The 27,755-nt window shown below is 42.4% G+C and overlaps 2 protein-coding genes and 1 long non-coding RNA gene across 4 annotated transcripts in view; 2 read left to right on the top strand and 1 right to left on the bottom strand.

Annotated features, from left to right (window-relative positions):
* Window positions 1-17,554, top strand: part of fnip1 (folliculin interacting protein 1) — a 40,831-nt gene extending 23,277 nt beyond the window's left edge. For both annotated transcript variants that reach the window (XM_085421090.1, XM_085421091.1), the window contains 10 exons: window positions 621-756; window positions 3,017-3,218; window positions 3,592-3,677; window positions 9,640-9,786; window positions 11,579-11,748; window positions 12,567-14,274; window positions 14,409-14,574; window positions 14,928-15,128; window positions 15,263-15,378; window positions 15,622-17,554. In XM_085421090.1, coding sequence (XP_085277216.1) covers window positions 621-756; window positions 3,017-3,218; window positions 3,592-3,677; window positions 9,640-9,786; window positions 11,579-11,748; window positions 12,567-14,274; window positions 14,409-14,574; window positions 14,928-15,128; window positions 15,263-15,378; window positions 15,622-15,700 — 3,011 coding nt within the window. In that variant the 3' untranslated portion in view covers window positions 15,701-17,554. The remainder of the gene's footprint in view (window positions 1-620; window positions 757-3,016; window positions 3,219-3,591; window positions 3,678-9,639; window positions 9,787-11,578; window positions 11,749-12,566; window positions 14,275-14,408; window positions 14,575-14,927; window positions 15,129-15,262; window positions 15,379-15,621) is intronic.
* On the bottom strand, window positions 660-21,962 carry LOC146660996 (uncharacterized). Its single transcript, XR_014913569.1, has 3 exons — window positions 21,500-21,962; window positions 20,489-20,645; window positions 660-779 (listed from the first exon to the last, which is right to left on the bottom strand). It is a non-coding gene; the product is annotated as an uncharacterized LOC146660996 (long non-coding RNA).
* A 1,200-nt stretch (window positions 21,963-23,162) lies between these two features.
* Window positions 23,163-27,755, top strand: part of rapgef6 (Rap guanine nucleotide exchange factor (GEF) 6) — a 142,908-nt gene continuing 138,315 nt past the window's right edge. The window contains exon 1 of the mRNA XM_085421096.1: window positions 23,163-23,674. Within this exon, the coding sequence (XP_085277222.1) occupies window positions 23,600-23,674 (75 nt within the window). The 5' untranslated portion in view covers window positions 23,163-23,599. The remainder of the gene's footprint in view (window positions 23,675-27,755) is intronic.

Consider the following 27,755-nt stretch of genomic DNA (forward strand, 5'->3'; position numbering starts at 1 on the left):
TTTTTTGCTGCTGCAACACTCTTATCAGTTTTCTCCTTACAAGATGTACACATTCATTCAGTTATCTCTCTTTATCTCTTAAAACAAACACACAATATCACACACCAACTAAATGGTTCATGTGACCAGTGATCAGTGCGTCCTGTCAGGGCTGTAAATAACCCTGTGATCAAGGCCTGTAGAGAGAGAGAGAGAGAGTGTGTGTGTGTGTGTGTGTGTGTGTGTCAGTGTCATTATCATGCCAAGCTTGGTGTAAAGCCAGTTTGTCAAACAACTGCAGCATGTGACTATGAGCAAGCTTGCTGACATTAGCGCTCATATCAAAGGTATTCAGTAATTACAGTCTGCGTTTGTGGAAACCAAGAAAAAAGATTGAATGTTTGAGGATTCATTTGTTTGTTTTCGGTGTACCAGTTTTCTTTTCTTTTTTTTTCTCTCCTTCTCTCTTAGATTGAGAGCACTGTTTTCAAGTCTGTCTGGCTGTGTTTTTGTGTATGATGTCTCATTGAAACTGAGTACTCTACACACTTGTTGTCTGACTAATTTGTGCCTTTTTTACTCTTCTGTCTCAACCATTCCCTCTGTCTGTTCCCTACTCCTTTCCTTATCTTTCATTGTAGCTTCCTTGAGCAGCCTGTTGATCACTCCCTTCCCATCCCCGAGCTCGTCCTTGACCAGCAGCTGTGCGTCCAGTTACCAGCGCCGATGGCTCCGCAGTCAAACAACCAGCCTAGAAAACGGCGTCTTCCCCCGATGGTGAGATGCATGCAGACATACATCTGTTTAAAAAAACAAAACAAAAACAAAACAAATATTAATTAAAATAAATATTCCAGTCAATAAAAACTGTGTAAATGAGGAAAGACACAACAGAAAATAAAGCAGGGCAGTTTTGCAGTAGAAAAACAAACATAAACCATTTGCCAGACATGCAAGCAAGTACACAAAAACATTAGGGTATCAGCTGATGACTTCTCCATATTTAAAAAATTGAGACTTCATTTGATTTCACTTCAACATTTGTAAAGTTATAAAACACTTAAAGGAAATGAAAATGTCCATCACAGAGTTTAAGGCTCAAAATTATGTTTCTGACCAACTTGGATATAATTACATTCATTACCACAGAAAATTCTAGCGATTATAAAAACATACAAACAAAAGAAACAAACTTAAAAGCTAGAAGGAAAAAAAGATGATCAGAAATGGTTTCTGAATTAATTATTTACTAGTAAATTATTTGTTTTGTTGATTTGCCAGCTGATTGATAATGGTTTCACTCTAATCCAGATACACAAGTCAGCTTTCCCAGAAGTCACACTCAGAGTCTCTCCTCCCAATCACAAGCGCCCAGTGGTCTTTCACCCCTATTCAGGGCCCCTGTCTGGCTTTTGTAAAGTTTATCCTACTAGGACTTCCTCCGAATCCAGCAGGCAGCTGGGAAAAACGCGCACACACTGCTGCTGTTAGTAACAACACTGTGACTAGACGGGATGCAGTATTGGTCTGCTGCAATCAAAGTAGCTGTCAGCCTCTGGTTGTGCTCTGGTTCACCCGGACCACCAAGTCTCTTTGTGTTTTCCAAGTTTTTTTCCTCCTTTTTGGTGGCAGTATATAGAATTACCTATACTGTACTAATGATGCATAAGAGTATATACCGTATTTCCCGGACTACAAAGCGCACCTAAATATTAGCCGCACAAGCTAAAATCAGGGGAAAATCCTGTTTTGTACATACATTAGCCGCACCTGACCAAAAGCCGCAGGTGTTTCAATGTTGACTTATCATATGTAAGAGAATATGCACAAAGGGAATTGTCAGGAAAGAGATGGCTGTTTGGAGACATCACTTTTATTAATATTTTGAAAAACAAGTTATGGGTACATATTTGCACATGTAGTACATAACAGTAGCCTACAGCACACCAGAAAAATAGATTCAGACTACCTTTTAGGCTCAGGTGCAGTGACACAGCTTTAACAAGAAGAAAAGTCAGTCATTCACCATCTTTCTCTTCTTCCTGCGCACTAAAACCACCAAAGTCCTCTTCTCCAGTGTCGGATACAAACAGGCTCAGGATGGCTTCGTCATCCACTCTTCTTCTCTCCTTCGTTGTCACTTTCAAAACCAAAGAAATCCTCATTGTCAGTGTCAGAGTCGAACACCCTCAGAAGGGCCGTGGCGGTGTCCTCCTCTCCATCATGCAGCAGTCCAGCCCTTCAAAATCCGTTGGTGATCGTGGATGTTTTCACACTTTTCCACGCTGTCAGAATCCACCGGTGGAGTTGGGCATAACTTGCTTTTTGGGCATAACTTGCAAGTTTATCGCCGCTCATCATCCACGCCTCCCGCTGAATGCGTAGCGCTACTTTGAAGTTTGTTTTTCGCGCTACTTCGTACGGCACTACGTTGCCTGGCGGACGGACATGTGACTAACATACCACTCTTGAACCCCGATCCTTCCGCCAGGCAACGTAGTGCCGTACAACAGCGGAACACACAAAACAAATCGTCTTACGATATGACAAAAATCATGGACAATCCATAGAAAAGCCGCACCTGACTAAAAGCCGCAGGGTTCAAAGCTTGTGCAAAAAGTAGCGGCTTATAGCCCGACATTTACGGTAGTTAAAACACTTTGCTCCAGCACTACCTTTGTACAGACACAGGGTTGTAAATAATCAGTAAAACTTGGGGCACCTGTAGGGATTGTTAACATTAACTTTTCAGTTAATCTGAACTGAATAATCTCTAACCTCCTAAACACATAATTTACTCACTCTGAAGTCATTAAATATTACAAAATATAAGTAAATATAAAGAAATGTTGATGGGTTGGGGTTTGTTTTTGTTTTTTTGGGGGGGGGGGTTTGCCAGTAATGAATGAATGTTTTATGCAAGGTGAGATGTAACAAATTTAGCTGGATTTGGATTCACAAGGCGAAGTGTTATATACACATTTCCTCCTCTAGCCTTGCTGTAAAGTTGACTCCATGCGAATCCTATCCTCCTTAGGTCGGTGGAGGAGAGCTTCAACATGTCGGATGAAAGCGGCGGTCCAAGTCTGGGTGTGATTCGGAAGAAGAAGATAGCCATAGGTGTCATCTTCACGCTGTCCCCCAATGCTGAGGAAAACAGCCGCTTCCAAGATTTCTTCTTCTCTCACTTTCCACTCTTTGAAAGCCACATGAACAAACTAAAGAGTGCAATTGAGCAGGTAAGTTAAAGGGATGGAATTTCATTTGAGGCCAACTTTTTATTGCAGTTTTAAGTTCCTATCCACCTCCCTGAATGATGATGTAGAGATAAGTTTTCCTGCAAAATCTAATGCATTAACAATGACATGAATGGAACAAAACATACAAACCAGCACTGTTTGCTGCTGTAATGAGCAGAGCTGCTGTCAGATTGACCGGTCAATAGTCATGCCTTTTTATATCTGCGGTTCTGTTTACTGGTGTCTGTTGTTGGCACTGTAAGAGCTCTGGTAGATTTCCAGTGTTAGCCAGTCTTCTCCTTTACAAGTTCTTTAGTTTGACAGCTTTGTTGCCAAATATCTAAAAGTGCATGCGTGTTGTGTCGCTCTCAAGGCCATGAAGATGAGTCGGCGGTCAGCTGATGCCAGCCAGAGGGCTCTGGCTTACAGCCGAATGGTGGAGGGACTCAACGAATTCAGGTTGGACAACATATTCTATTTACTCACTTAAATATATAAGTGATCTTACAGAGTGTAGTTTCTCTCACTTTTTTAATTACAAGCTTTTGTTTTGAACACTTCTTAAAACAAAGCTGGGTTTTTTTTAGGAAGTGTTTATCCATGCAATAAGGGATGTTACATAACAGGGCAGAACTTAAGCATAAACCCTAGTAATAACTTTGAGTGACAAAAACAATGTATACAAGTGCTCATAGCTTTCTTAAAACAAAATGGTTGCATTGACACTGTAGGCTCTTTCTGTTAACCAAAGTCAGCTGTTTAATCAGTTTCAGTCATTTAATATACATTAATATACAATGTATTTGGGAAACTGATGCTTTTTTTTCAACTTCTACTAGAGCTGGGCGATAGAACGATAACGATATATATCGCGATATAACTTTTACTCGATAGAGAAATTAAGCTATCGCGATAGACCTCGCCGCTCTTGTCCTCTAAAAAAAAAAAAAAAAAAAAAAAAAAGGTCAGCCGATCCAAATTCAGTAGCGCAGAGCTGAACCAATCACAGCCGCAGCGTCACGTCGCGTGACTTGCTACGTACAGCACAAGTGCCAAGCCGCACGTGTGTTTGTTTGGGAAGCAGCCAGCGGGTAATGGAGCCAGCGCATAATGGAGGAAATGAGTGTGCCGACTAGAAAAATCAACCGAGCGTGACCGAAGAGAAAACTGATGATGGTTCCAATGCCGGAGAGATTGTCGAACGGAAGAGCCATAGAAATTCCGTAGTTTGAAGGTATTTCGGCTATTTCAAGTCTGACAAAAAACAGAGTAGCGTGCACTGTAAATTGTGCCGAAAGCAAGTCTGGAAATACAATAAACTGGTGCATGCGTCACACTGTGCGCCACGTTATTGTTTCGGTGAAATGAATTTCTACAATACTGTTACTGTTAATTCTACTCTCTGCAGTGTTTAAATGCTTACATATACACACAGTTACTGTCCCTCCACACATACGACTCGGTTCTGCTTCTGTGCCCCAGCTTTGTTTACTTTTTCCCACCGAGGCTTCTAGACTTCTGATTGGCCAACATTTCTGCACGGTTAGGAATCTAGCGCCACCTGCTGCTTTGGCATGTTCATAGCAGCGTTTTCCTTCATTTCTGCCTTTATGTGTGGACGGGATTATTTTTTAAAACGAAAACGGAAAATCTCCGTTTTCAAAAATACCCGTGTACGTGTGGACGTAGCCTCAGTCTCTGACTGGAAGCGCTAATTCGTCATTCGGCTTTTGTCAGACTAAAGTAACTGTTAAAACTGTTTGAAAAGCTAAGCTATACAACAAGGAGAGATTGAGAATTTCCTTTTAGTTCTCAGTTTATTTGATATTGACAAAAGTTAGTCAGTTTTGTCTGTTCTTCTGTAAAACAAACTAAGATTTATTTTTAGAATTAATATTTTGTTTCTAAGTGGAATTGACAATTTAGTCTGTTTCATTTGTTCTATTTTGAAACTTAAACGCTTTAGCGGCTGCCTTTTGTGTAGTTTGCAATATTTGCCTTTATTTATCTGAAAAAGTCTCATGTTCCTTAAGTACATCTACCCTGTTGAACTTATTATGGGAAATAAATATTTAAAAACAAGCTGCTGATTATTTCACATTTTACTTGTGAGCAACGGCACATTTAAATCTTACAAATATAGTTATTTGGCTTATATCGTGATAGATATCGTTATCGCCTGAAATGAAAAAAAACATATGAGATTTTTTCATATCACGATATCGCCCAGCTCTAACTTCTACAAAATAAAACTGGATGCAAAAGGATGCTCTGAATCTTGCATCCATCTACACATCATGGGACTTGGCCCATCTTATTTAAACATATTTAAATCATTTTATTTTGGAGGCTGCAAACTGCAGAGCCACTGACCCAGCTCCACTTCGAGGTTCAGCCCTACATGAATACTGACAGAGGAGATCTGGACTTGGTCAAACTTACTGGCATTGAGCACCACTTATTTTGTTTTCTGTTATTGAGGCCATGTAGGCATGATAGGCTGCAGGAAAGTAGCTGTGAAGGAATGGAAAAAGAGGGGTAATATATTCCTCTGTTTAGGAGACAAGGAACTGCTGCGTTGATGAAGGAAGGTACTCTATAAAAGAGGCAGTCATTGTTATATATTCTGCAGAGACTCAACATTTACAAGGAATCAGATGACACAGATTTATATCAAAATAGTTTATCAGACTTTTTTTTTTAATTTTTTTTTTTTTATCCAAAGCTGCTGTTGGCAAAGTCACGATGCTTTTGCAAAGTGGGTCACCAAGTACTGGTATCCATTTTTATGCTGGTGCCGACATTTGGTCAGCTTTAATTACCTGAGAAGTATTTTATATGCGTCTTTCATTCCAAGCTTGGTTTGTTAAGCTAGTGGGTTACTAGGGTCCTCTTTCAACATCAAGCAGGCAGAGAATGTGAGTGTGAGACCTGGGGTTTACCAGCTAGGGTGGCTTGCGTTGAAAATACATGTGACATTTAATATTTACTGGCTGCAACAGCGAGTGTCATAGTTTTACCTTGAGTCTTTGTTTATGCAATCTCCTTGGAAAAAAAAAAAAGTTCTGGGAGCAACAAATGTAGCGGGAAATGGGTTAAAGGTCATTTGTAAACTGAAATCTGCATTTATTTGCATATAAATGCACATTTGCTGTTTTGGCCTTGACCAAATCAAAGTTGTTACTTTGTTACTGCAGCGCACACAGGAGGCCTTTGCTTTGGTGCTTTGACTAATTTTAGGCAGGCTTATTTGATCACGGTTTTAGAAGCTACATCTCAAATTATGCATCACTGCATACTTTGTTGAGAATTATTTCTTTAGACCTTTTAGAAACATCGGTTCCAAGAAGGATTCTGTCTTTATTTGTGATGACATGAGTTATGAAATCATAAATTTGTGATGATTGGCCTGTAGGATTGTTCGGTATGTCTGTCTGTGTGTGGGTGAGACATGCTTGCCATTATTGTGTGACTCGTAAAATGTTCGACTTATATAATGTGCGTGCGTGTGCCCACCTGCTTGTCTCTGCCACCACTTTCACTCTCCACATACACACTGGCACGCAGTTCCCTGTTTGACGTCCCACTCATTGCTGCAGTCACACGCCTGCTGACAGCCGGCCTCAGCAACCCAAGTCTCCTGAGCGTCAGCCCTATCTATCTCAGACAACTGGTCATGAGCACCAGAATAGTAAATAATATGCAAGTGCCAGGAGGAGGAATGCTGATCCCCTGGACTCACTAAATAGCTGCAAAACCACCTTCAGATATAGACTAAATATAACAGTAGTCACTTTTGCCATTAAGTGGTTTTGACTTAATGGAACATTGCAAGACGTAACTGGACGAAATGCCTTTCTGTGACGCTGACGTGGCTTCAGCATAGCTGGAGGGTGGGCACGCGCACACACCCTGCATGTTGGCAAAGATAAGGTTAGTAGAAGCATCTGGACATAAATGTCACAGCAGACTATATTGGGGTTATGCCAGAATTTGCGGGTTAAGTTCGAACAGGATTTCTGTGCAAAGCAAAACACCTAACACACCGGAGTCTTAATTCTCATTCGGGCACACATACAGTGAAGTTGGGAAGGTTTTTTTTAGACACTGAAATTGAGTGTCAAACATAAAGCCGTATGTCCCTGAAACTTTCTAAACAAAAAATACATAAATAAGTAAGAAGTCCCTTGAAGCACTTGGGTAAAACTCCCCCAGAAACTGAAATTTAAAGTCGGTAGGTTGGTTCCATAGATGATATTGACAAAGTGAGCTGACATGACAGTAAAAGGGCAATCAGTGCTCTTAAAGTCTACCCTGCCTCCATTCTAGTTTAGCCTTAAGCATCTGAATAATGGTGGCAAAGAGTTTTCCCTGTTTGTATAAAGGTTACTCCCACAACCAAAAATCTTATTATTGGATTTATAACATGTTAGTCTCTATAAACAGCTTAACTAACAGTATTTATGATGCCTCTTAAAGTCAACTTATGAAACCAACTTAATGAGGGCAAATGCTTGGACTGTCACTCACCATAGTGAGGTAATTTATATCTGGGTCCTCAGCCCGACACAACAGTTTAATTCCACATCACAGCCGTGCACTTTTAATGTTCACCTAAACAGCTGATGCGTGGAGGCTGAAGCTAGATTTCCCCACTCATCTAGTGCCGGCTTGGCCTCAGACCTCTTTCCAGTGGCAGGCTTTCAGTAATGTACACCAGACACCGGGAACAAGTGGGGCTTAGGAGAGGCCGCAGGAAAAAGTCAACCCGTTTATAATACAGGAGTGAATAAAGTATTATTAGTTCATTTGATGCCACAGTCAAATGATGGATGATCTTTGCTGCCCTGCAAACAAGAAGACATAATGAGATCTGGAGATGTGTGTCTGATTTATTCCAAGTTCATTCTGCTTCACCGATTGATCGTTGATCTTCTTGCTATTATCACACATTTTATCTGTCAGACTGTTACCTAACGCTGTGATGTTCTAGTTTAGCACAATTTGTTTCTGCGCTAGTACACTGATAAAGACTCGTTATGTTGGTTCAGTTAGTGACAAAACAAGACTGCCAGCAGTTAAAATGAAATCTATAACACTAAAGGGTCATCTAAAGCAACACTTAGCTCTTTTTGTTTTGTTTATAACAACTAAATATTTGGCATCTTTCTATTTTAACATTAGGAACTCTTGAAACTTAGTTTTGTAGACATGGATTAAGCTGGGAGGTCTTCACTGAGTTTTTCTTTTAGTTGAGGATTAGTCAAAATCCACATGTAGGAAAGTGGCTGTTTGTCACTCTGAGCTTGGGTTTAGGGATGGATTTATTAAAAATCTTACTTAAAAATAGATCTGCGTGGCAGTGCTGTTAAATTCACCTAGAAACAGTGAGGTGCTAAGTTGTTTTCTTTGGAAAATTACGCAATCCTAAAATAGCTTGATCACCAGAATACTTGACCTGAAGTGAATGTCACTTCCACTGTGTGACACCTGTGTTTTCTCACAGCCTGCGTCACTCCTGTCACCGGGTTCATGATAGGTCAGAGAGGTTGTGAGTTTACTGCAGAATTAACCGTGTTTACAGCTGTCCCGAAGCTTCCAGTAAGACTAAATCAAGAAATCAGGGCGGGGTTTTATTGCTTATCAGTAGAACCTACAACCCTTGTGACAGATCAGCCGAGCTGATGGCAGATGGTTAAATCCATTTCAGTTTCCTTGACTATGCTGCTGTTTTAGCTGAAGATTGCAATTGTATTATAGATTCAGGTAATTTGTTTGCAGCAGAACTAAAGTAAGCAGAAAACTTTCTACAGAGCACCTCATCACCTGATAGAAACTGACAGCACTTTTTGTTTTCTTATCTACTGAAAACTGCTCTTTTAATATGGGGGGAAATGGATTTGCTATTTCAAACCCTAAAGCAATGATCTGCAGTCCATATTTTAACCATGACTAAAAATTCCTGATTTTCCACATTCCTACGTCTGCAGAGATTCCCTTCTGCCTCTGTGTCAAAGCTTGGCTTCTGGCCGAGACATGCTCACCAATTCACCCCACGCTCCATGGAAACTCCTGTCCTTCTCAATGGACAAATGCCCCAGCCGAGCCACATACAGATGCATATACACCCACACACTGTACAGACCAAGAGACAAAGTTGGGTGTGTGTGAGGAGGAGAGAGAGGGTGCACGCAAGGTCGTCAGACTGTTACAAACACAGATACAGCAAGGGTCTCCTATGGCCTCAGTGTAGACAGCGAAGCTCTGTGAACTGAGATCTCTTTTGTTTACCCCAAGAGACAATAACGTCCCTGTTTTCTCTCTGTCTGTTTTCTCTCTTTCTCCTTGTTCCCTTTCATTTGGACTGTCCATGGCCTCCCCCTCTTTCATCGCTCCCTCCCTCGCTGTACCTCATCTCCAGGATGACCATCTGTGACCTCTACACCATGCCCCGAGTGGCCGAACCCGTCTGGTTGACTATGATGTCTGGAGCATCAGAGAAGAACCAGCTCTGCGGTCAATTCATGAGGGAGCTTTCTCTGCTGATGGAGCAGGCCTCCAAGAACCAGTTGAGTGTCTCCCTATTCTTCCACCTACTTCACTATTAGTCAAGGAATTTCTATAGATGGCACACAGATTTAGTGAGTCCATGATGTTGTGTCCTAGACTAAGACAAAGATGCGAGGTGCACAAAATATATATACATGTCGCATCTTTCTTTTCTTAGCAACAGAAATGGGGAACATGCAGATTTCCACACACACTTAACTATTCATTCTCTCTCCCTCATACTCCTTTGTTATGTTTAATTGCACACACAGACACTGACACCCTCTTTGCATCTATTTGTCCGTTTTAAAAAGTGCTGTGAATGAGAAGATCCCTGCCAGTCTCTAATTGCTTATTGTTGCTATTACAAAGCCATGTCAAACCACTGCTAATTGTGCACGTATGAATTGGTTGCAGCGCTTTTATTGAACATAGCACCCATATTCAGCAGAGTTAATTAAAGCATCATTCACTGCACTGAACTGAGGTGTTGCATAATGTTTAGTAAGGTGGTAAAAATGCCTTAAAATGTTTTATCAGATCTTAATTAGAGTAACACCACAGTGGAAGTGTTCACACAGTTGAAAATATTAAAACTGTGCTTGAGAGTTTTTGTTTTTTTTAATTGTAACTTTTTCTGTATTTTTTTTAAAATTAATTTGTCATTTTATCTTCTATAAGCTCCATATCAAAATCTACAACTTCACTGATTTTGTTGAAAACCAAACTATATTTTACTTTTTCGTATATTTTTTACATTCAGTCATTTATACAAATTAGACCAATGAGAGAACATAGATAAAGGCAGATTATCATTACTGTACTACATGAGCCATGGATTTTAAGACATTTGGGACTTTTCTCGTGTTCTCTAATTTCCAGCATGCTCACTGAACTTAAATAGACAGTTTTTTTTCCCCCTAAGTAACCAGTTTCTGTATCAGCATCACCACTTAGCTGAAGTCAGTGTTTCCACCACTACTGCAACTACCTCTAAGTGCTGTTGACTCTAGAGTGAAGCGTCATGTTTCCCTGGGAACCAGTGCTTTTACTGTATCACATCACATCTTTTATGAGGCCATCTCATCAGTGTTCCCATGACTGATGGTTCTGATAATTCCAGCAGTCCCGGCACGCGATTGAACTCTGCTAACATGACAGAGTTGAGTCATGAGACAGGAAGGGAAGTAGACACTTGTGGTCAGAACTGAGAAGTGAATCATGCTCATGGAGTGTGTGTGTGTGTATGGGTGTTTCGCTTAATGTGTACAGCTGCGTATGTTTCAAACTAAGGATTTGTGTTTGTGGTGTCCAGTTCAACAAGAAAGAAATGAACGAGGTTTTCCAAGTAATGACAGCACATTTGACCTTACTGAAGTAGGTCAGGAGAGAGACTGAGAGAGAGAGAAAGGCAATTTCTGGACAGATGGTAATCATCGAGGGTGATCAGGGCGATATGGTCGTAAGCTGTGCCCATAGCATGGCAGCATGGTGGTTAGCGCTATTGCCTCACAACAAGAAGGTTAAATGTGTTGAGTTTAAATGTTCTCCTAGTGTCTGCGTGGGTTCTCTCTGGGTAGTCTGGCTTCTTCCCACAGTCCAAAAACACGCAGTAGGATTAGGTTAAGTAGGACATCTAAATTGCCTGTAGATGTGCATTTGAGTGTGAATGATTTTGTCTCTTTGTGTTACCCTGCCTCCCGCCCTATGGAAACTGCCCCCACAACCCTGAATTGGATAAGTGGAAGAAAATGGATGGATCGTGATCATGCACTGATTCCCTCTTGATTTATTCCCCCCCCCCCCTTTAGATTCCTTCCCGCATTATTGACAGCGATTCTGACCAATCATCTGGCTTGGGTGCCCACCGTCATGCCAAATGGGCAGCCTCCAATCAAGATCTTCCTTGAAAAGCACTCCTCCCAGAGCGTCGACATGCTGGCAAAGACGCATCCCTACAATCCTCTCTGGGCACAGCTAGGTGAGACGGTCAAAGACAAACACACAGGCAGAGAGACCGAGATGTGCCTTTGCTTGTTGTTAAAGCACCTGGGTGGAGTGAAAGTAAAACGTAACACCTGTGTTTGCTCTTTATTTTCACTGGAACATTGTTGCCATTGTTAATCATTACAACTTGAAGACAAGTTATGACTAGACTATGTTCGCTACCTGCAGCTTTAAATCTGAGTAAGCTAGATGTCTGTGCATCATCCTAAGAGGTGTAATGCAGACATTGTCTTTTAACTCATCTCAGAAGCAGCGGTCATTCCAGTCCACATTGCATGTGTAATATAAATACTGTTTAAAATTGTAATAACTTGAAGTGAAAACTGGGTATACTGTTAAACTCTCCCTGATTCATGTGAAAAGCACTGCGTTGTTTTACAGAAGTTGAACTAATTGAAGTACTGAGATTTATTAGTAGTTGGCTATTATGTAAAATCCTATAATAAATTTTAAAGGGAAGTCTTAATGAGTCCTCATTTTTACTCATGTGACATGGAATGTAATTATAAAGTGAGTTAACACTGACACCTAGTGTTAACAGCTGAGAGCTGCAAACAGTCATATGTAAAGAGAAGCGTGAAAGAGATAACCAAGTACAGTATTGTTGGTGTGTATGGGTGTTTAAGTAAACAATAAAGAAGAAAATGTGATATTTTTTACTCTCCAATAAAACTTGTATTCAAAATATACATTTCCTGTCTGAGATTAGGGAAACAACGTAAAATTATAAAGCCAAGAAAATATGGAATTAATTAACATATTTGTAAAAATGACTGTTCTTTTATTTTGTAGGGGACCTGTATGGGGCTATTGGCTCCCCAGTTCGGCTGTCAAAGACTGTAGTAGTTGGCCGCAGACAGGAGCTTGTCCAGAGACTCCTTTATGTCCTTACCTACTTCATTCGCTGTTCTGAGCTGCTGGAGACGCACATGCTGGACAGTGCTGAGGACGAGGCCATTGTCATGCCCGGCTCCCTTATAACTACCTCCCTTAGAAAGGGCGAGGTGGAGGAGTCTGATTATGTCTTGGTTACCGTCCACAAACCCAGCGGAGACTACCTATCCCAAGGGGCCCACAGTCAGCAGACTGAAACAGAAGACAGCATCTACCCTTCAGACAACAGCCTGCAGAGCAGCACATTCACAGACAATGAAGTGGAGCACAGTGCTGGAGAGCCACCCAACGAGGAAGAGGAGGAGGATGAGGATGAGGAAGACAGCAGCGAGAGCCAGGGATCGAGGAGCAGTGTGCTTCAGGCAGGACACGGCCAGGGCACAATTCCCATTAACAGGATTGCAGAGGTGGCAGAAGATAAGGATGTGTGCAAGGAGTCTAGCAGCCGACTGTTCACAGAGGCTCGAGTGGAGACGGTGCTGCACGTCGGCTTGGCTTCCACCAGGGAGCAGGTCTGTGTGCTGGATACAGAGACCAAGGGTGACCTGAAACCTATTGATCCATCCATCCCCACAACCCTTGGATCAGATCCATCCTTACCTGTTCCCACAGAAGTAAAAAACTGTGGGTTAGATGCTTTAATTAATGCAGCATCTGGAAACCAGACCACTAAAGTGCTCCCTGCTCGGCCGTTGGGGATGCATTTGGAGAAGAAGCCTCCAGATAAGAACCTGATTGCTGGAGTATCAGTGATACCGGGAAACTCTGTGATAGGGCCCATGGCTTTGACTCTGCCAGAAGACGAAGAGCCAACAACAAAAGTGACTTTTCTCATTGGAGACTCCTTGTCTCCTGAATCAGACACAGAGAGCCGCGGAAGGAAGGTGGAGGAGGACTACAAGAAACACATGCTGCAGCTGCAGCAGCCATCACAGCATCAACGAGGACAGCATTATCAGCAGCAACCGCAGCAGCTGCAGATGGGAGCCGAGCTAAAGACCAGCTGCACCAGAATGTCAGAGGACCAAACCAAACAGACCAAGGCAGTTTCCACCCTGCAGCGGGTACCGAGCAAGATCTCCCAGTGGGACCTGAACTGTAGGGATGATTTTGATGATTATTTCAACCCTGGGGAAACTAGGACTATAGATAATGTTGCCAAACAACATGAAGCCAGTAGGAACAAGGACTCGGTGGACTTTTCAGCGGCTTCTCGGTATCATGAACTAGGGGATCTTGGCTTTCACAGCAAGGCCAGGGTGCAGGGTTTGGGCCTTTGTTTAGGTCCAGGTAGTGGAGAGATGCAGTCATGCAGGAAGGGAGAGAGGTTGTTGGATATGGAGAGGAGGTGCAGGTGTGAATCTACAGACTCTTCTGACATCTGCGTCTGCAGGGGCTGTCCTGCTGAGCAGGACAAAGATCTTGTGTTATCAGTCCCCGTTCCCCAGGATGCAAGGAGTAACAGCAAAGAGGACCAAAAGCACAAATCAGCGCCCATCAACGACTGGGAAATACCACGCAATGAGAGCTCAGACAGTGCGCTGGGAGACAGTGAGAGTGAAGAGACTGAGGACTGGCAGGAGGAAGTTCTGGTGCCTTTTCCCGGGTGAGTAGAACTTGCTCAAAAACGTGTTTTTGTTTTCAGCAATAGCTGATTAGTTGTTGAGGAATAAAAACTAAAACTATCCACAAAATGTGAGATAAAATAAACAAATTTCTCATGTCATGTTTCATCGACAGGTCAAAGCTGGTGGAGAACTACTCTAAGCCAAGCATTGCTAATTTTGGCCGGTCTCTCTTTGGAGGCTACTGCCCCACCTATGTGCCAGACTTTGTACTGCATGGGATGCCCAGTGACGAGAAGCTACGGCAGAACCTCATGACTGAATTAACCCATGCAGTTCAGGTAAAGACTGGAAGGACTTACTCTTTAAGGAGCCACACGTTTTCCCTGCATAAACAAAAAGCTCAATGGTGGTGTCATACCCAAAAAGGAGGCTTTGCAGCATCAGGGAGTGGGCAGCCTGAGATCATGCCAGTAGTTAAACTTGAACTCTACTTTTCAGCTGGAAAATGATTCTAAGCACACAATTAAATCCAGCAGGAAGTCACTAAGAAATTAAGAAAAAAATGGAGTTGACTTATGCATGTTTGAGAAGTAATAAAATAGAAGACTGGGTCACGTTATGGATATTCGTGCTTTTTGTGCTTTCTATGTGTATTTCATTGGTTTAAATGGCCATCCTTATCCTCCTGTAGCATCCAGTATTGGATGAGCCCATAGCCGAGGCCGTCTGCATTATAGCAGACACAGACAAGTGGACAGTGCAGGTGGCGAGCAGTCAGAGACGAGCCACCGATGTCAGCAAGCTGGGGAAGGAGGTCCTGGTGTCCAACCTGGTGTCCAGCTTATTGCAGTCTACTAACCAGCTTTACAAACTCAACGTGTCCCCCAACTTTGTACGCTAAGTCTTCATCTTTCTGCTTTAGAGTCAAGATCATGTTGACCCCTAATAATTTGTGTGTATACAGTAAATAGCACTTATATTATTGCTTATAAGTCATGCTCCATGTGTTGTTCCTCTCCTCTTCAGTGTATAATGCACCTTGAGGACCGTCTGCAGGAGATCTACTTTAAGAGCAAGATGCTTGCTGAGTATTTGAAGGGCCAGACCAGAGTCCACGTGAAAGAACTGGGCATGGTTTTAGGGTAAGCCCTTTACCTTTTTTCTTATTCCGACTTTGAAATGTTAAAGTTTGTCTGTGTAAAGGTTCATCTGCACCCATTTCAGCCAGTTGTTTTCATCATTACAGCTAGTGACTTGGATACTCCAATCTTAAAAAAAAAAAAAAAAAAAAAAAAAATACAGGTCTTGAATAAATTTCCCAGGTGAACAACAGTGTAAACCTTTAATCTAACTTTTATTTATTATTTTATTTGGTATCTTTGCAGAATCGAGTCCAGCGACCTCCCCTTGCTAGCTGCCGTGGCCAGCACTCACTCCCCCTATGTTGCCCAGATCTTACTATGAAACAGTACTGGCACTGAGGTCTCCAACAGTTCGCTTCCTGGGGAGGTCGGTCAGAGCTGTGCGGTGCCACCCGGCCCCAGAAACGGGCCGTCCACGCTCTGCTGCTGACTCTCTACATGGTTTCCTGACCCGCGTGTCTGTGTGGCACAGGTCTTTATGGACCACAGCCAGAGCTGACGCTTAAACTCATTGCTGCTATTTCAAAGCAATGATGACGTTGAACCACAGGGTGGAGTTGGAGACCACAGACCCAGAGATGGAGCGAGGCACTGCGGATGAATGGAAACATCCCTGAGATGACCTTCTCCTGTCGTTGTTTGAATGTTTTTAAATAGGACTCTTTCATTTTAGGACACAAAAGCCAAAGACTTTAATTTTATTTTTCAGCTGAAAATGAAAATCTAAGGGTGTCTATAGTGTAATAACAATGGATTTGTTTCTTCATCTGCTTTCTCCCCCCCTGTACAATCTTAAACCTGGTCATACGAAGTGATGAATAACATGTTTAAATGAAGCAGGCGGATGATTTTAAACTTTCCTTTGAGGTAAATATCACTTGGAAGAGAACTTTATCAATCTCATGCCAATTAAGTCTTTTTGTTTATCGTCAGGACTTTGTTTACAGGCCAAATTTCCCTGAGTTAGATCAAAAGATTTTGCTTTTTGTCAAACTGCAGTGCCCACCTGACTTTTTGTTTTGTTTTTGCAAACTTGTTTTGAAATGGCGAATTAAGTGGCTATGACATTCTTATCACAGGTACAGCACTACCTCAGATCTTCATATGGGCATGTGGCTAACCATGTACAGCCGCCCCATAGAAAACCCTGAGGTACTTTCTAAGCTATTTTAATCATAGGAATGTCAACTGTGCAGACTCTATGCTGTGTTCTCATAAAATTTAAAAAAAAAAAAAAAGGGAAAGGCTGTGTAATTCCTTAAGATGATTGATTCACACAAAAAAGGAAGAAACTTATTTTTGCGTCAGAATGTGATTAAATGGGGTCCCTTTATACTGTGGAAAAGCTAAACCATGCATTATCTACATCTATTTTACAACCAAAAAAGAAAAAATGCTGAAATATTTTCACACTTTTATAGCTTTGCGACCTTTATACGATGTTTACGGCGTTGATGTTTGCTGCAATGAGAGGAATAGAGGAACACAGTAGGCCTTATAGTGGATATGTATATGTCAGCTGACACTATTCTCAAGCTTGTTTCTATTACAGTTAGACTCACAAAATACAAAACTATAGTAGGACACGTTTTCCTTTTGTTTTCTTGGCATTGACAGATTTTGGTTGTTATGCAGTACAAGCAGGGTGCGATTTGTTGAGAGTAAAAATGCAGGCTTAGATTTTGTGGAATCTGGGACACTCTTTCTTCTTCCTTTTTTTTTTTTTTTTTTTTTTTTTTTTTTAAATAAATCTTGAATTGATGGGAAAATGTTAACACGTTCACAAACTGCCCGAATCAGAGAGAGCTTCACATATTTTCTAACTATAGCGTACTTTTTATCCAGCACCTTGGAGGCAGTGGGACAATTTTTGAACTTCTGCAAATCTCTAAGATGAAAATATTGTTTGAGCTTGTTAATGGAAGCGCAGTCTAACTGCATTCTCTGAAAGCAGCACTCTAACCCTGGGAATTCCACAGTGTTTGTGTGTGTGTGTGTTTGTTCAGCCCAAATCGCACCCTGGGTATAACCCAAGTCTTAACGGAAAAGTGGCATAAATGTATCGCAGGCTTCTGGAGAGCTCGTTTTTGCTGTTATAATTGATATATACAAATATGCTTGTTACTGTATTTGAAGATACTCCGCTATATCAGCCTACTTTTTTTTTTTTTTTTTTTTTTTTTGTACAAACCAGCCATTATGTTTAAAGGGTATGGATTTATATCTCCTTTTCCCTCTTTGTATATGGATAAATTATTTAGTTGCCTGTGTTTAAGTGTAACGGTTTGTGTAAACTGTACATATTCAAGTTTATTTCCATGTATTTGTACAGAATGTCTTTTAAAAAATTGTCTCCTCGAATTTATTCTTTTCCCAATTTTATGGGAACGTTGTGCAATAAAGATGCTGATGATGAAAATTTCTGTGCCTCTCTGGGAAAGTTTTTCTGTCTCCGAATTTAACGGACAGTTAGTTGACATGACCCCGTGTTTTTGGTTGGTTTACAAGACATTACAAAGTGGCTTTCTGTCAAACCACAAGCCTTTGAGTCACTGGCGCAGCTCCAGCTTTACGTTTCATCACATCCTTATATTGTGGTTTCTTCTCTCATTCCCCACAAACACTACATAATAAACTATTCCATGACTGCATAATTATGTGTAAACTGGTTTTAGCTTTTAAGGAAAGCCGTCTTTCATTTTCTCTTTCTTATCATATGAGCAATACAAATTATGCGTCATTTTTTTGGGGGTTGGTTTTTTTGGGTCTGTTTGTCTTACACAGACAGTGGATCTAAATCAGGGCAGACTCTACAACAACAGCACTTTTGTTAAGTTTGGCTGTCAGCAGTCACCATCTGGCTTACACGTTGTACCCACCTTTGAATTTCCCACCCTGAAGCTGTCTGCCACTCCACCCAGCCCTCTCAGTGCACGAGGTTAAATGAACAGAGCACGTACGCACACACTGCAGTTATGCAATAAATGAAGGAGTGTCCTGACTCAAAGCAAATACACTGGTGGAAGCTATGTTTCCCCACAGTAGCAACACTGCTGCCTTATGTGAATGGTAATTTATTAACACAGGGTAACAAGAATCAGTAGAAGTCGAGGCATGTGCACATTAAAGGAGTGGTTTATTGGATCTAACTCGGCTCTGCAGCTCATTCTCTAAGGGCACGGGTTTAATTATGAAATCTAAGGACAAAAGGAGCTGAAGAAAACTGATTTTTGCCATCTGGAAAAGTCAATAAGTCATAATTGTGAGGTAGGAATCCATAATTATAACACACCAACTCCAAATTCTGAGAAACATCATCTAACTATAATATACTTTGCAATGCCATTTGTATTCTTCAGGTGGCAAAAATCGACTTCAATATAATCCCTGGAGTCAGGTGTTGCGTTCACACGCGTTAGGGTAATCTCAATATTCCGCAAGCAGAGCAAAACTCTGGTTGCACTTTGCCTTCACATGTGTCCAAAGGCAGAGGGAGGATCTATGCTGCGTTTAAGTACTGCTTTCATAATTCCTACACTGAAACACAGCCTGACCCTTCCCTTCTGCTGCACTGCTTTCAGCTTTTATCTGCATTTTCATTTATGACTGTGGTTGTTTGGAAAAGTCCCTGTGGTATAACAATTTGCATGTCTTTCTTGTAAATAGCGTATGGTAATGTATTGACAGACAATACAGGTATGTATGGATAGTGGATAGATGATGTTATTCGAAGTTTCCATACACTCACGGGCCTAAATGCCATATTTTGGGTTTTTTAATTATTTCTTTGAACTGTTCTTTTCTCATGATAGAAATATTTTACACTGACTTAAAATAAAAAGGTTTTAAACATTTTAGGGTTTTTTCAAATCCACACATGGTTAAAGTACACATACACCCCAGCTAATATTTGGTTAAATACCCCTTAGCAATTTGCACCTTGATCAGACATGTTTAGTAGCTTACAGCAAACGTCTGGTTATAGCTCTTAGGATAACTGGAAGAGGTAATTTAAATTGGGTGGTTGCCTTGTATTTTTAATAGGGTTGAGGTTGTGACTTTGGGGAGGCCATTCGGGTCAGTTTTTTCCATGTTTCAGGTAACTGCTGATTTGAGGTGAAGATAAAGAATTTGGAGATTGACCTCCTCCATTATTCCACAAGCTTTGTGCAATGTAGGACCAGTAGGACTAGCAGCAAATCAACCGCAAATCATGATGCTACCACCACCACGCTTGATAGCTGGTAGTGTGCTTAGGCTGGAAAGTCTCCAAACATGCCTCTTGTCGCTGTGGTCAGAGAGCTCAATTTTTGCTTGTCCGATTATAAAACCCTTCTCCAGAAGACATTTGGCTTGTCAACGTGGGCAGCAGCTAGGGGTGCAACGATACTCGTATCGATATTGAACCGTTCGATACAGTGCTTTCGGTTCGGTACGCATATGTATCGAACAATACAAAATTTGTAATTTATTTTATCAACTTTCCTTCTGACGATGCTGTCTGTGTTGAGCGCTCAGTAAATCTGCGTTCGACTACTCAGCCTAGGCTGCACTGTCGAGCGCAGATCCACTGAGCGCTCAACACAGACAGCATCATCAGAAGGACGAGCGCAGGGCAAGCTAGCGAGACAGAAGTTAAGCTCTCCTTGCAACATGGCAAATTGAACCTTCCCCACCCTCATTCAGATGTGGCGTTTGGAATTATTTTGGTTTTCATGTGACGTATGACCCTGAAGGTAAGCGTGTCATGGACTAAAGTAAAACAGTATGTTGGATGTGCCACGCAATGCTCAATTACATGGGTGGGAACTAGTGTGTTAGCGAGCAGTTAGCTCGTTAACGTGTTAGCCGTCTAGCCCCACGCAGGGGTAGCTCGATAACGGAGCACTAGTGGGAACACAATGAATATGACTGCACATTTACACTGACATCATCCTAGTGCAAAGACAAGTGGAAGCAGACAAAAACAACAAGCATGCATGTTACAAACTTTACCCGAGTCATTTAGACAGCCGTTAGCACATGATTCTCCTTATGGGGACCTGATATGTTTAATATTGTGGCGAGCTCAGACAAGGAGGAGAGGGAGGTGTCGTTTGGTCTTGCTTACCGTGAGCTAGCCAGGGAGCACAGCCGTTTATTGACATCTGCAGAAGAACACTGCCGCTAGCTAACTCCTCAGCGCGGCAACCGCACAGCAACAACACACAGAGCGCCCTCTGACCCCGGAAGGACACACCGTCGCAGCGAGAAGGCGTCACCCGTCACTATGGCAACATAAACAAAACATAACTGTACAAACAGAACCCTGAACAGCCCTGACCCGCTACATAGCCCCCGCCTAAGGGGTCAGTCGTCCCCGACGACCCCATTGCCCCACACAAAGTCCTGCAAATGTCCAGGTGCCTTCTTTTGGCGCACCGGCCGGTCACGACCGGCGGGGGAAAAGTCACTCGGGTCAGAACATGGGGTGCCACCATCATCCCACTTCTGACACTAATGTGGCGAGCTCAGACAGCGAGGAGACGGAGGTGTCGTTTGGTCTTGCTTCCCGTGAGCTAGCCAGGGAGCACAGCCGTTTATTGACATCTGCAGAAGAACACTGCCGCTAGCTAACTGCTCAGCGCGGCAACCGCACAGCAACAACAACAACAACACACAGGGCGCCCTCTGACCCCGGAAGGACACACCGTCGCAGCGAGAGGGCATCACCCGTCACTATGGCAACATAAACAAAACATAACTGTACAAACAGAACCCCGAACAGCCCTGACCCGCTACAATATGCTGCTGAGAATATAGCCTAGAAGAAGCGTATAGTATAGCTTTTATTTTGGAAAGAGCCATTTCTCTGTAATAAACTCTCTTTTCCAAAGATGAGTGACTCCTCAATCAGATACAGGTGTTACCGCGCCAGATCCGCGGCCCCGAACCGTAGTAAGGAAACCTCTGGCAGTTACTTGAAGGTTCCGTAACTGACTCGTAGCCGGCAACAGCTTACTATACAAGTCAACTCCGCTAGCAAAAAGATCGAAGGAGGCGTAGGAAACTGCTTCACCGAACTTTATTTCTTCTCTAAGGCACGAACACCGCGTACAGTGGGCTGAAACAGTTTACTCACAGCGAGCATCGCCGACACAACTCTGGCTGTCGAGGGAGTTATTATATTCCTTTTATTTATTTTCTTTCCGTCTCTTCTGTAGCTAACCGTTACTTTTTCCCCTTCTCCGCTCTCTCTCTTCACACACACACACCAGGCAGTCCCGCTACACACATCCCGAATACATTTCCCATCAGGCTTCATCCTTAAAGGGCCATGCCTGTAACACAGGGCTTGCAAAATCGGGCTAGCGATTTTTCCAGTCGGGCTACCAAAATCTATCTCTGCCCTGCCCGTCGGGCTATTGTAGGAAGGAAAAATATATGTCAATGCTTTTGCATTCTTTCGGAAATGTAGCTGGGTAATTATGTCATTGGCATCGGTGAGCCACTGTCAATATGTGACATATTGAAATCGCGTTTGAATTTGCGCTTGTTTTTTGCTTTCACTTTGCAAATATCCAGGTGCCTTCTTTTGGCGCACCGCCGGTCACGACAGGCGGGGGAAAAGTCACTCGGGTCAGAACATGGGGTGCCACCATCATCCCACTTCTGACACCAATGTGGCGAGCTCAGACAACGAGGAGACGGAGGTGTTGTTTGGTCTTGCTTCCCGTGAGCTAGCCAGGGAGCACAGCCGTTTATTGACATCTGCAGAAGAACACTGCCGCTAGCTAACTGCTCAGCGCGGCAACCGCACAGCAACAACAACAACAACACACAGGGCGCCCTCTGACCCCGGAAGGACACACCGTCGCAGCAAGAGGGCGTCACCCGTCACTATGGCAACATAAACAAAACATAACTGTACAAACAGAACCCCGAACAGCCCTGACCCGCTACAATATGCTGCTGAGAATATAGCCCAGAAGAAGCGTATAGTATAGCTTTTATTTTGGAAAGAGCCATTTCTCTGTATTAAACTCTCTTTTCCAAAGATGAGTGATTCCTCAATCAGATATATTTATTTTTTTAATTATTTTTGTTTCAGCAACATTAAATTTAAAAACTGTACTTTTGAGTTAAAATATATATTTATAATTTTAATAAATGACAAATTAAAAAGGCATGAACATTTTTTTTGTATCGAAAAAATATCGAACCGTGACACCAAAGTATCGAACCGAACCGTGAATTTTGTGTATCGTTGCACCCCTAGCAGCAGCACATTTCAGTTGAGCTTGAACAAACTGATTTTGGAGCAGGGGCTTGTCTTGTTTCTTTATCAACACCCTCTCAGTTCATGGTGATGTAAAACTTGCTTCACTGTGGACACTGCTGGTGATGCTGGTGTTCCAGCCATTTCTAATTCAGGTCATGCTTGTGTCTGAATAGTTTTATTTAAATAGTTGTTTAAATGGTTGATCTTGAAATCTGTAGTTGTTTAGAAACAACTGGCAAACAACTGTAGCTCTAAGAGACCTTGACAACTTATGTAAATCTACAATTCTCTTACTTATATGATCGCTAATCTCTCTGAATTTCTCCTTGTTCTGAGTATTGGTGTTGTGTCAAACCTGCTGTACAGTCACTTCAGCCTGGGGGAAAACAAAAACAGTTAACAGATATCATTAAACGTCCACGACGAATGTGTGTAAACCTATGAGCACAACTGTAGCTACCACTTGTGGCGCACACGTGTAGCTACTATCACGATGAAATGTAATTTTCGACAGAACGTAAACGCAGCACCCCGCTCGGGCAGACAGATGTCGTCAACTCTCCACCGTCGGATTCGCGGGAGGAGGGATCTAAATCTGAACTCCTGGATCTAAATGACGCTGACTACCGAAGTGGATATTTCCTTTACCAAAGATGTACAGAAATCAAGGCAGCAGGTCCAACAGACGTAACTTTCTGTCACACTTTGGCGGTGCCTGCTCTCTCTCAGACGCACAGTAACGAGGAGCTACTTGAGAGTGAAGTTTCCCCCCCTTTCTCTTCTCCTGGAGAAGAAGGAGTTCTCGGTCGGTCCGTTTGGAGTAAACTCCATCCATGCTCGGCTTGGCGAGGACAAGATCCACGGGGATTTGGTCATCCCGGGTCGACTAAGAGCAGCTAGGAGACGTGAAGTGAGAGTCAGACGGAGTAAAAAGTCCTACTGTGGATTTGAGCCGAAGTTATGAAAATGACCGGCGCTATGGAAACTTCCTTTAAGCAGGCTTTGAAGAAGCCGCCCTCGCTGCGGACGGCGGAGGTAAACAAAACCAGCGTTTCTTTAATTAGCATTGCCTCGCTAATGTTTGCTAAAATCAAACGTTTGCGCCTCTTGGTGTTTGGAGTTTGACTTGATTGAGCCAACAGTGGCTTGCTTGTGGTATAACGATCTAATTGAGACTTTTCAGTGAAGTCACATGCTCGTTAGTGGAAAGTGTACATGACTTAAATAACAGTCTGTAATATAGAAAGGGGGGGAAATAGATATTTAGCTAGTGTTTAGATTAGCAGACTTTAGTGTCAGAGTTTCTGATGGTTCTGGAGTGGTTCATTGAGAAGGTTGCCTTTTTTTTTTTTTTTTAATTTAAATTTTTTTCCCCCACATCCTGTCTTACAAAACAAACCCTAACCTCGCAGCTTCCCATCAGATGGCTAAATCCATAAGCCTGGGAGTGAGTTTGTGCAAACCTCATCCCGATCGAGGCCAGTTAAGTTTAATAGCTGCTGCTCCTTTCTCATCCCTCCTCTGCCTCCTCCCTGTGTGAAGCTATGGAAACACAGCTGGCTTGTCATTGCTTTAGTTACACTCTCTGCCCCCCACCCACCCAAAACAACTCAGAGAGTACAGCCCCTCCGTTTTCAGTTTCTGGTGATAGTTTTGAAGTTGTAGGCACATAAAATCAGACTCCAGAATATTGTGTTTTCTTCTTTTGGAAAGGCTCCTCTTTCAGGGGCGCCACCAAGAGGGGGGCAAAGGGGGGCACTGGTCACGCCCAGAATTTGCTGCCACCCCTGACAAGGCAGTCCTATGTTGGTAATAATTTTAATAAAGGTGAGAGGAAGAGAGAGGAAGACACCCTATGTTGAGATGAAACATTAACTTGTTATTTAAAACCGACTATTATGAATTTCAAACTCTAATTTGGTTTTCATATGTAGCCATTTTCAGTGTTATCAACTTTAATTGCGGGAAATTAACTAGGCATATAATTCTTTTCTTTCTCTCGTTTTCCACATTTTTAAAGAATCTATATTAGACAACAGCATAATAAAACTGGAAATTCTGTTTTTGGTGTGCCCCCATACGGCCACCCCAATGAAAAAATTCTGGAGGTGCCCCTGCTCTTTTTTAAAGGCTCCAATTTCCTGTTTGCTTGTGGGGTGTATGGAAGGTAGAAAGCCTCTTTCACACCGTCATAGAGAGCTTTTGTGCAGACTTGAACAAACCAAAACAACCTTGTTTAGTCTATAAATATGACACAGTGATGGCAACGAAGTGGGTCTGTGATTATTTGTGTGTGATACTTACAAAGTAACTCTTTTTTTGACTTTACTGATCATATTTGTACATGGGTGAGTTGCTGTGTGTTTATTTCTTACTTAATTACTTTTTGGTATAATTAAGAAGCTGTAAATTTAGAGAATACAGTTAGGTCCAAAATGTAGACCCTTGTTTGCATTTCAAATCTTTGCTGGGCTGGATTTGGCCTCAGGGCATTATGTGTGACACCCCTGGTCTAAAACTCTCACAAGTAGCCATGGAGTAGTCTACAGCTGAGCCAGTTGGTCATGATTAAGTGTACAGACTGACGCTAAAGGATGTAGGTAGTGTCGTATCATCCATCCAACTATCTATCATCCATTTTCTTCAGCTTATCCAGTTTAGGGTCTGGATCCTTTTGCAGCTGCTGTAATGTGAAAGGGCATGGTACACCCTGGACAGGACGCCAGTCTATCACAGAGCTTTTCAAATCTTTTTCAAATTTCAAATCCTCCGTTAATCTAACCCAGTGCATGTTTTTGGACTGTTGGAGGAAGCCAAAGTACCCGGAGAGAACATACAAAGTTCACACAGGAAGATCACAGCTGGTCGGTTGATTCGAACCCAAGATCTTCTTGCTTTGAGGCAGAAAAAAAACCTTCCAAATAACAAACAGCCTAAAAACAGACTCGCTATATTTGAGGTGCGACAGACGCAATAACCAGATTCAAGAAGTACACGAAATCTTCTCAAATCTGTGTCAGAATCCTCACACAATCTCAGGACCTTAACGCGTGTTTCGCTCCAGTGACAACAACCAAATCTTGACCTTAGCTGCTGGCTTGACTTCACTCTGTTGCAGATCAGCGTCAGATCTCTTCTTCTGCTTATGTTTTACCCATCTCATTGTGTTGTACTACATCACTAATAATAATGTTGAGTCGTTGTGTTTTTCTTTTTACATGAGTCGGGACATGTTCTTGGGTATGAAAGCGTGGTTTCCAGAGATCAGTTTCCCCCTGCGTACCTGAGGCTTAGTAGAGATGAACTTGAGATTAAACAGGGGCTACGAGGCCTTGTGGGGATTTTTTTTCTTTTTTGCGAAATTTTGATGAAAACTGAAAATGCAGTGTTTCTATGGCCTCTGCTTTGCAAAGTAGCATGTCCCTTCTTGTGTCAGCATGCCACATTCAAGGTTGTAGGAGTTTGGGGCAAGGAAAAGGTGGTACAACACAAGCAATTGAGCATGTAGCACGGTGGCTTAGCGGCCAGCATGGAGTATGCGTGAGAGAATAGAATAGACTAGCCCTTTGTTGTCATTGTACACGTACAACTAAATTGTAGGTGCTCCACATCAACTGTGCCGAAATAAAATACAAATGGTAAACGGCAAGAATAAATAGCAAACAGGACATTTATATACAAAAGAAGAGAAAGAGACATACTGGAAAACAAACAGCTAAGAAGTCTTTGTGCTTAAATCAGGTGAATTTTCACAATTGTACTTTACTGGAAACCTGTCATCTGAATTTTCTGGATGTGCTGTAGGTACGCCTGTCTCATGTACAGATGTTTGGCTGAGTGTGAAATCTTTCCCACCGCACGTTTAATTCCTCCCCAACCCTCCCTAGTTTTGTGGGTCTTTTTACCTCCCTGCCTACCTTTCTCGTTGCCATCCAGACGCCCCGGTGGTAACGGACGACAAATCATGCCTGGGTGATTTACAGTGGTTTGGGCTTCTCCCAGTACACATCGGACATTTATGGGAATTCCAGTCATCGCAAAGCCACAGGCTCCCGAGGGAAAGGTGCAAGTAAAGGAGAGATGCTTGCTCTCTCAGCAAGCATGAACAGAGCGGAGGAGCATATCGGTGTGTGGTCGAAGCCTTGTTCTTGGAGTGCTCGCAGAGAAATGTTTCAAAAGAGGCCGTGTGTTTCAGCAGGAGCTACCGAAGACAGTGGTTTGCTCAGCGCTGACACAGCTCAGCAAATTAGGGTTAAGTAAAGGATAACACTGGGATGTTGATTTAAAAAATTGTTGCCCAGGTTAAAGGCCTCCATCCACGGGCCCTGGTACTGTCTAGTCAGCACAGAAATGTCAGCATTTGTCATTTTCCTCTCTTTAGAGGCCTTTGGCTCCCATTCATTCTTTAAAACTGGCCCCACAGCTGAGGGCAGCCTAGGCTAGATGATGTCCAACAGTGGAAATGGTACCAAGTATTCTGATTTTCTTTATTTGATCAAAATGTCACTGCATCAGAGAGGCTCATGTAACTGTAATTTCAATTCAATTTATTTAGTGCAAAATCACAACAATTGCCTCAAGTTACTTTATATTGTAAAGACCCTACAATAATAGACAGACACCCCAATAATCAGCAAGCACTTGGTGACAGCGGGATGGAAAAACTCCCTTTAAATAGGAGAACCTGGTTTAGGGAGGGGCAGTCATCTGCCGTTACCGTGGAAATGCAGAGTCGCATATATATGGTATAGTTAAAGTCATAGAACGAGCTAAATCTGCGTGAGGCTGACAGGAAATTGCATCCTAATTCCAGTTTTATATGGAATATACTTTGCTCTGCACGACACCTCAGTTGCATCTTTCTAGAAAGTGAACTAAGATGGTAAAGCCCCTCTCTCTGATGCTGAGCCTTTAAGTGCTGTGATGTAAATGACAGAACACTTAAGGGGAATGACATTAAAAGAAAGCCTCCGCATGTGCTTTTGTGCAAAGTACACACACATTATTTAGTATCTGAAACTGCATGTGGGCATATATAGTCTTCTTGCTTCCTGCTTGCTTTTATTGGTACTTTATTTTTCTCTTCGGTGTTGCTCGGGCATCGCTGCACAGCTGA

The sequence above is a fragment of the Rhamphochromis longiceps genome, linkage group LG10 (assembly GCF_057381845.1).
Source record: "Rhamphochromis longiceps isolate RC_006_pf linkage group LG10, R_longiceps_female_GT1.1, whole genome shotgun sequence".
Taxonomy (NCBI): domain Eukaryota; kingdom Metazoa; phylum Chordata; class Actinopteri; order Cichliformes; family Cichlidae; genus Rhamphochromis; species Rhamphochromis longiceps.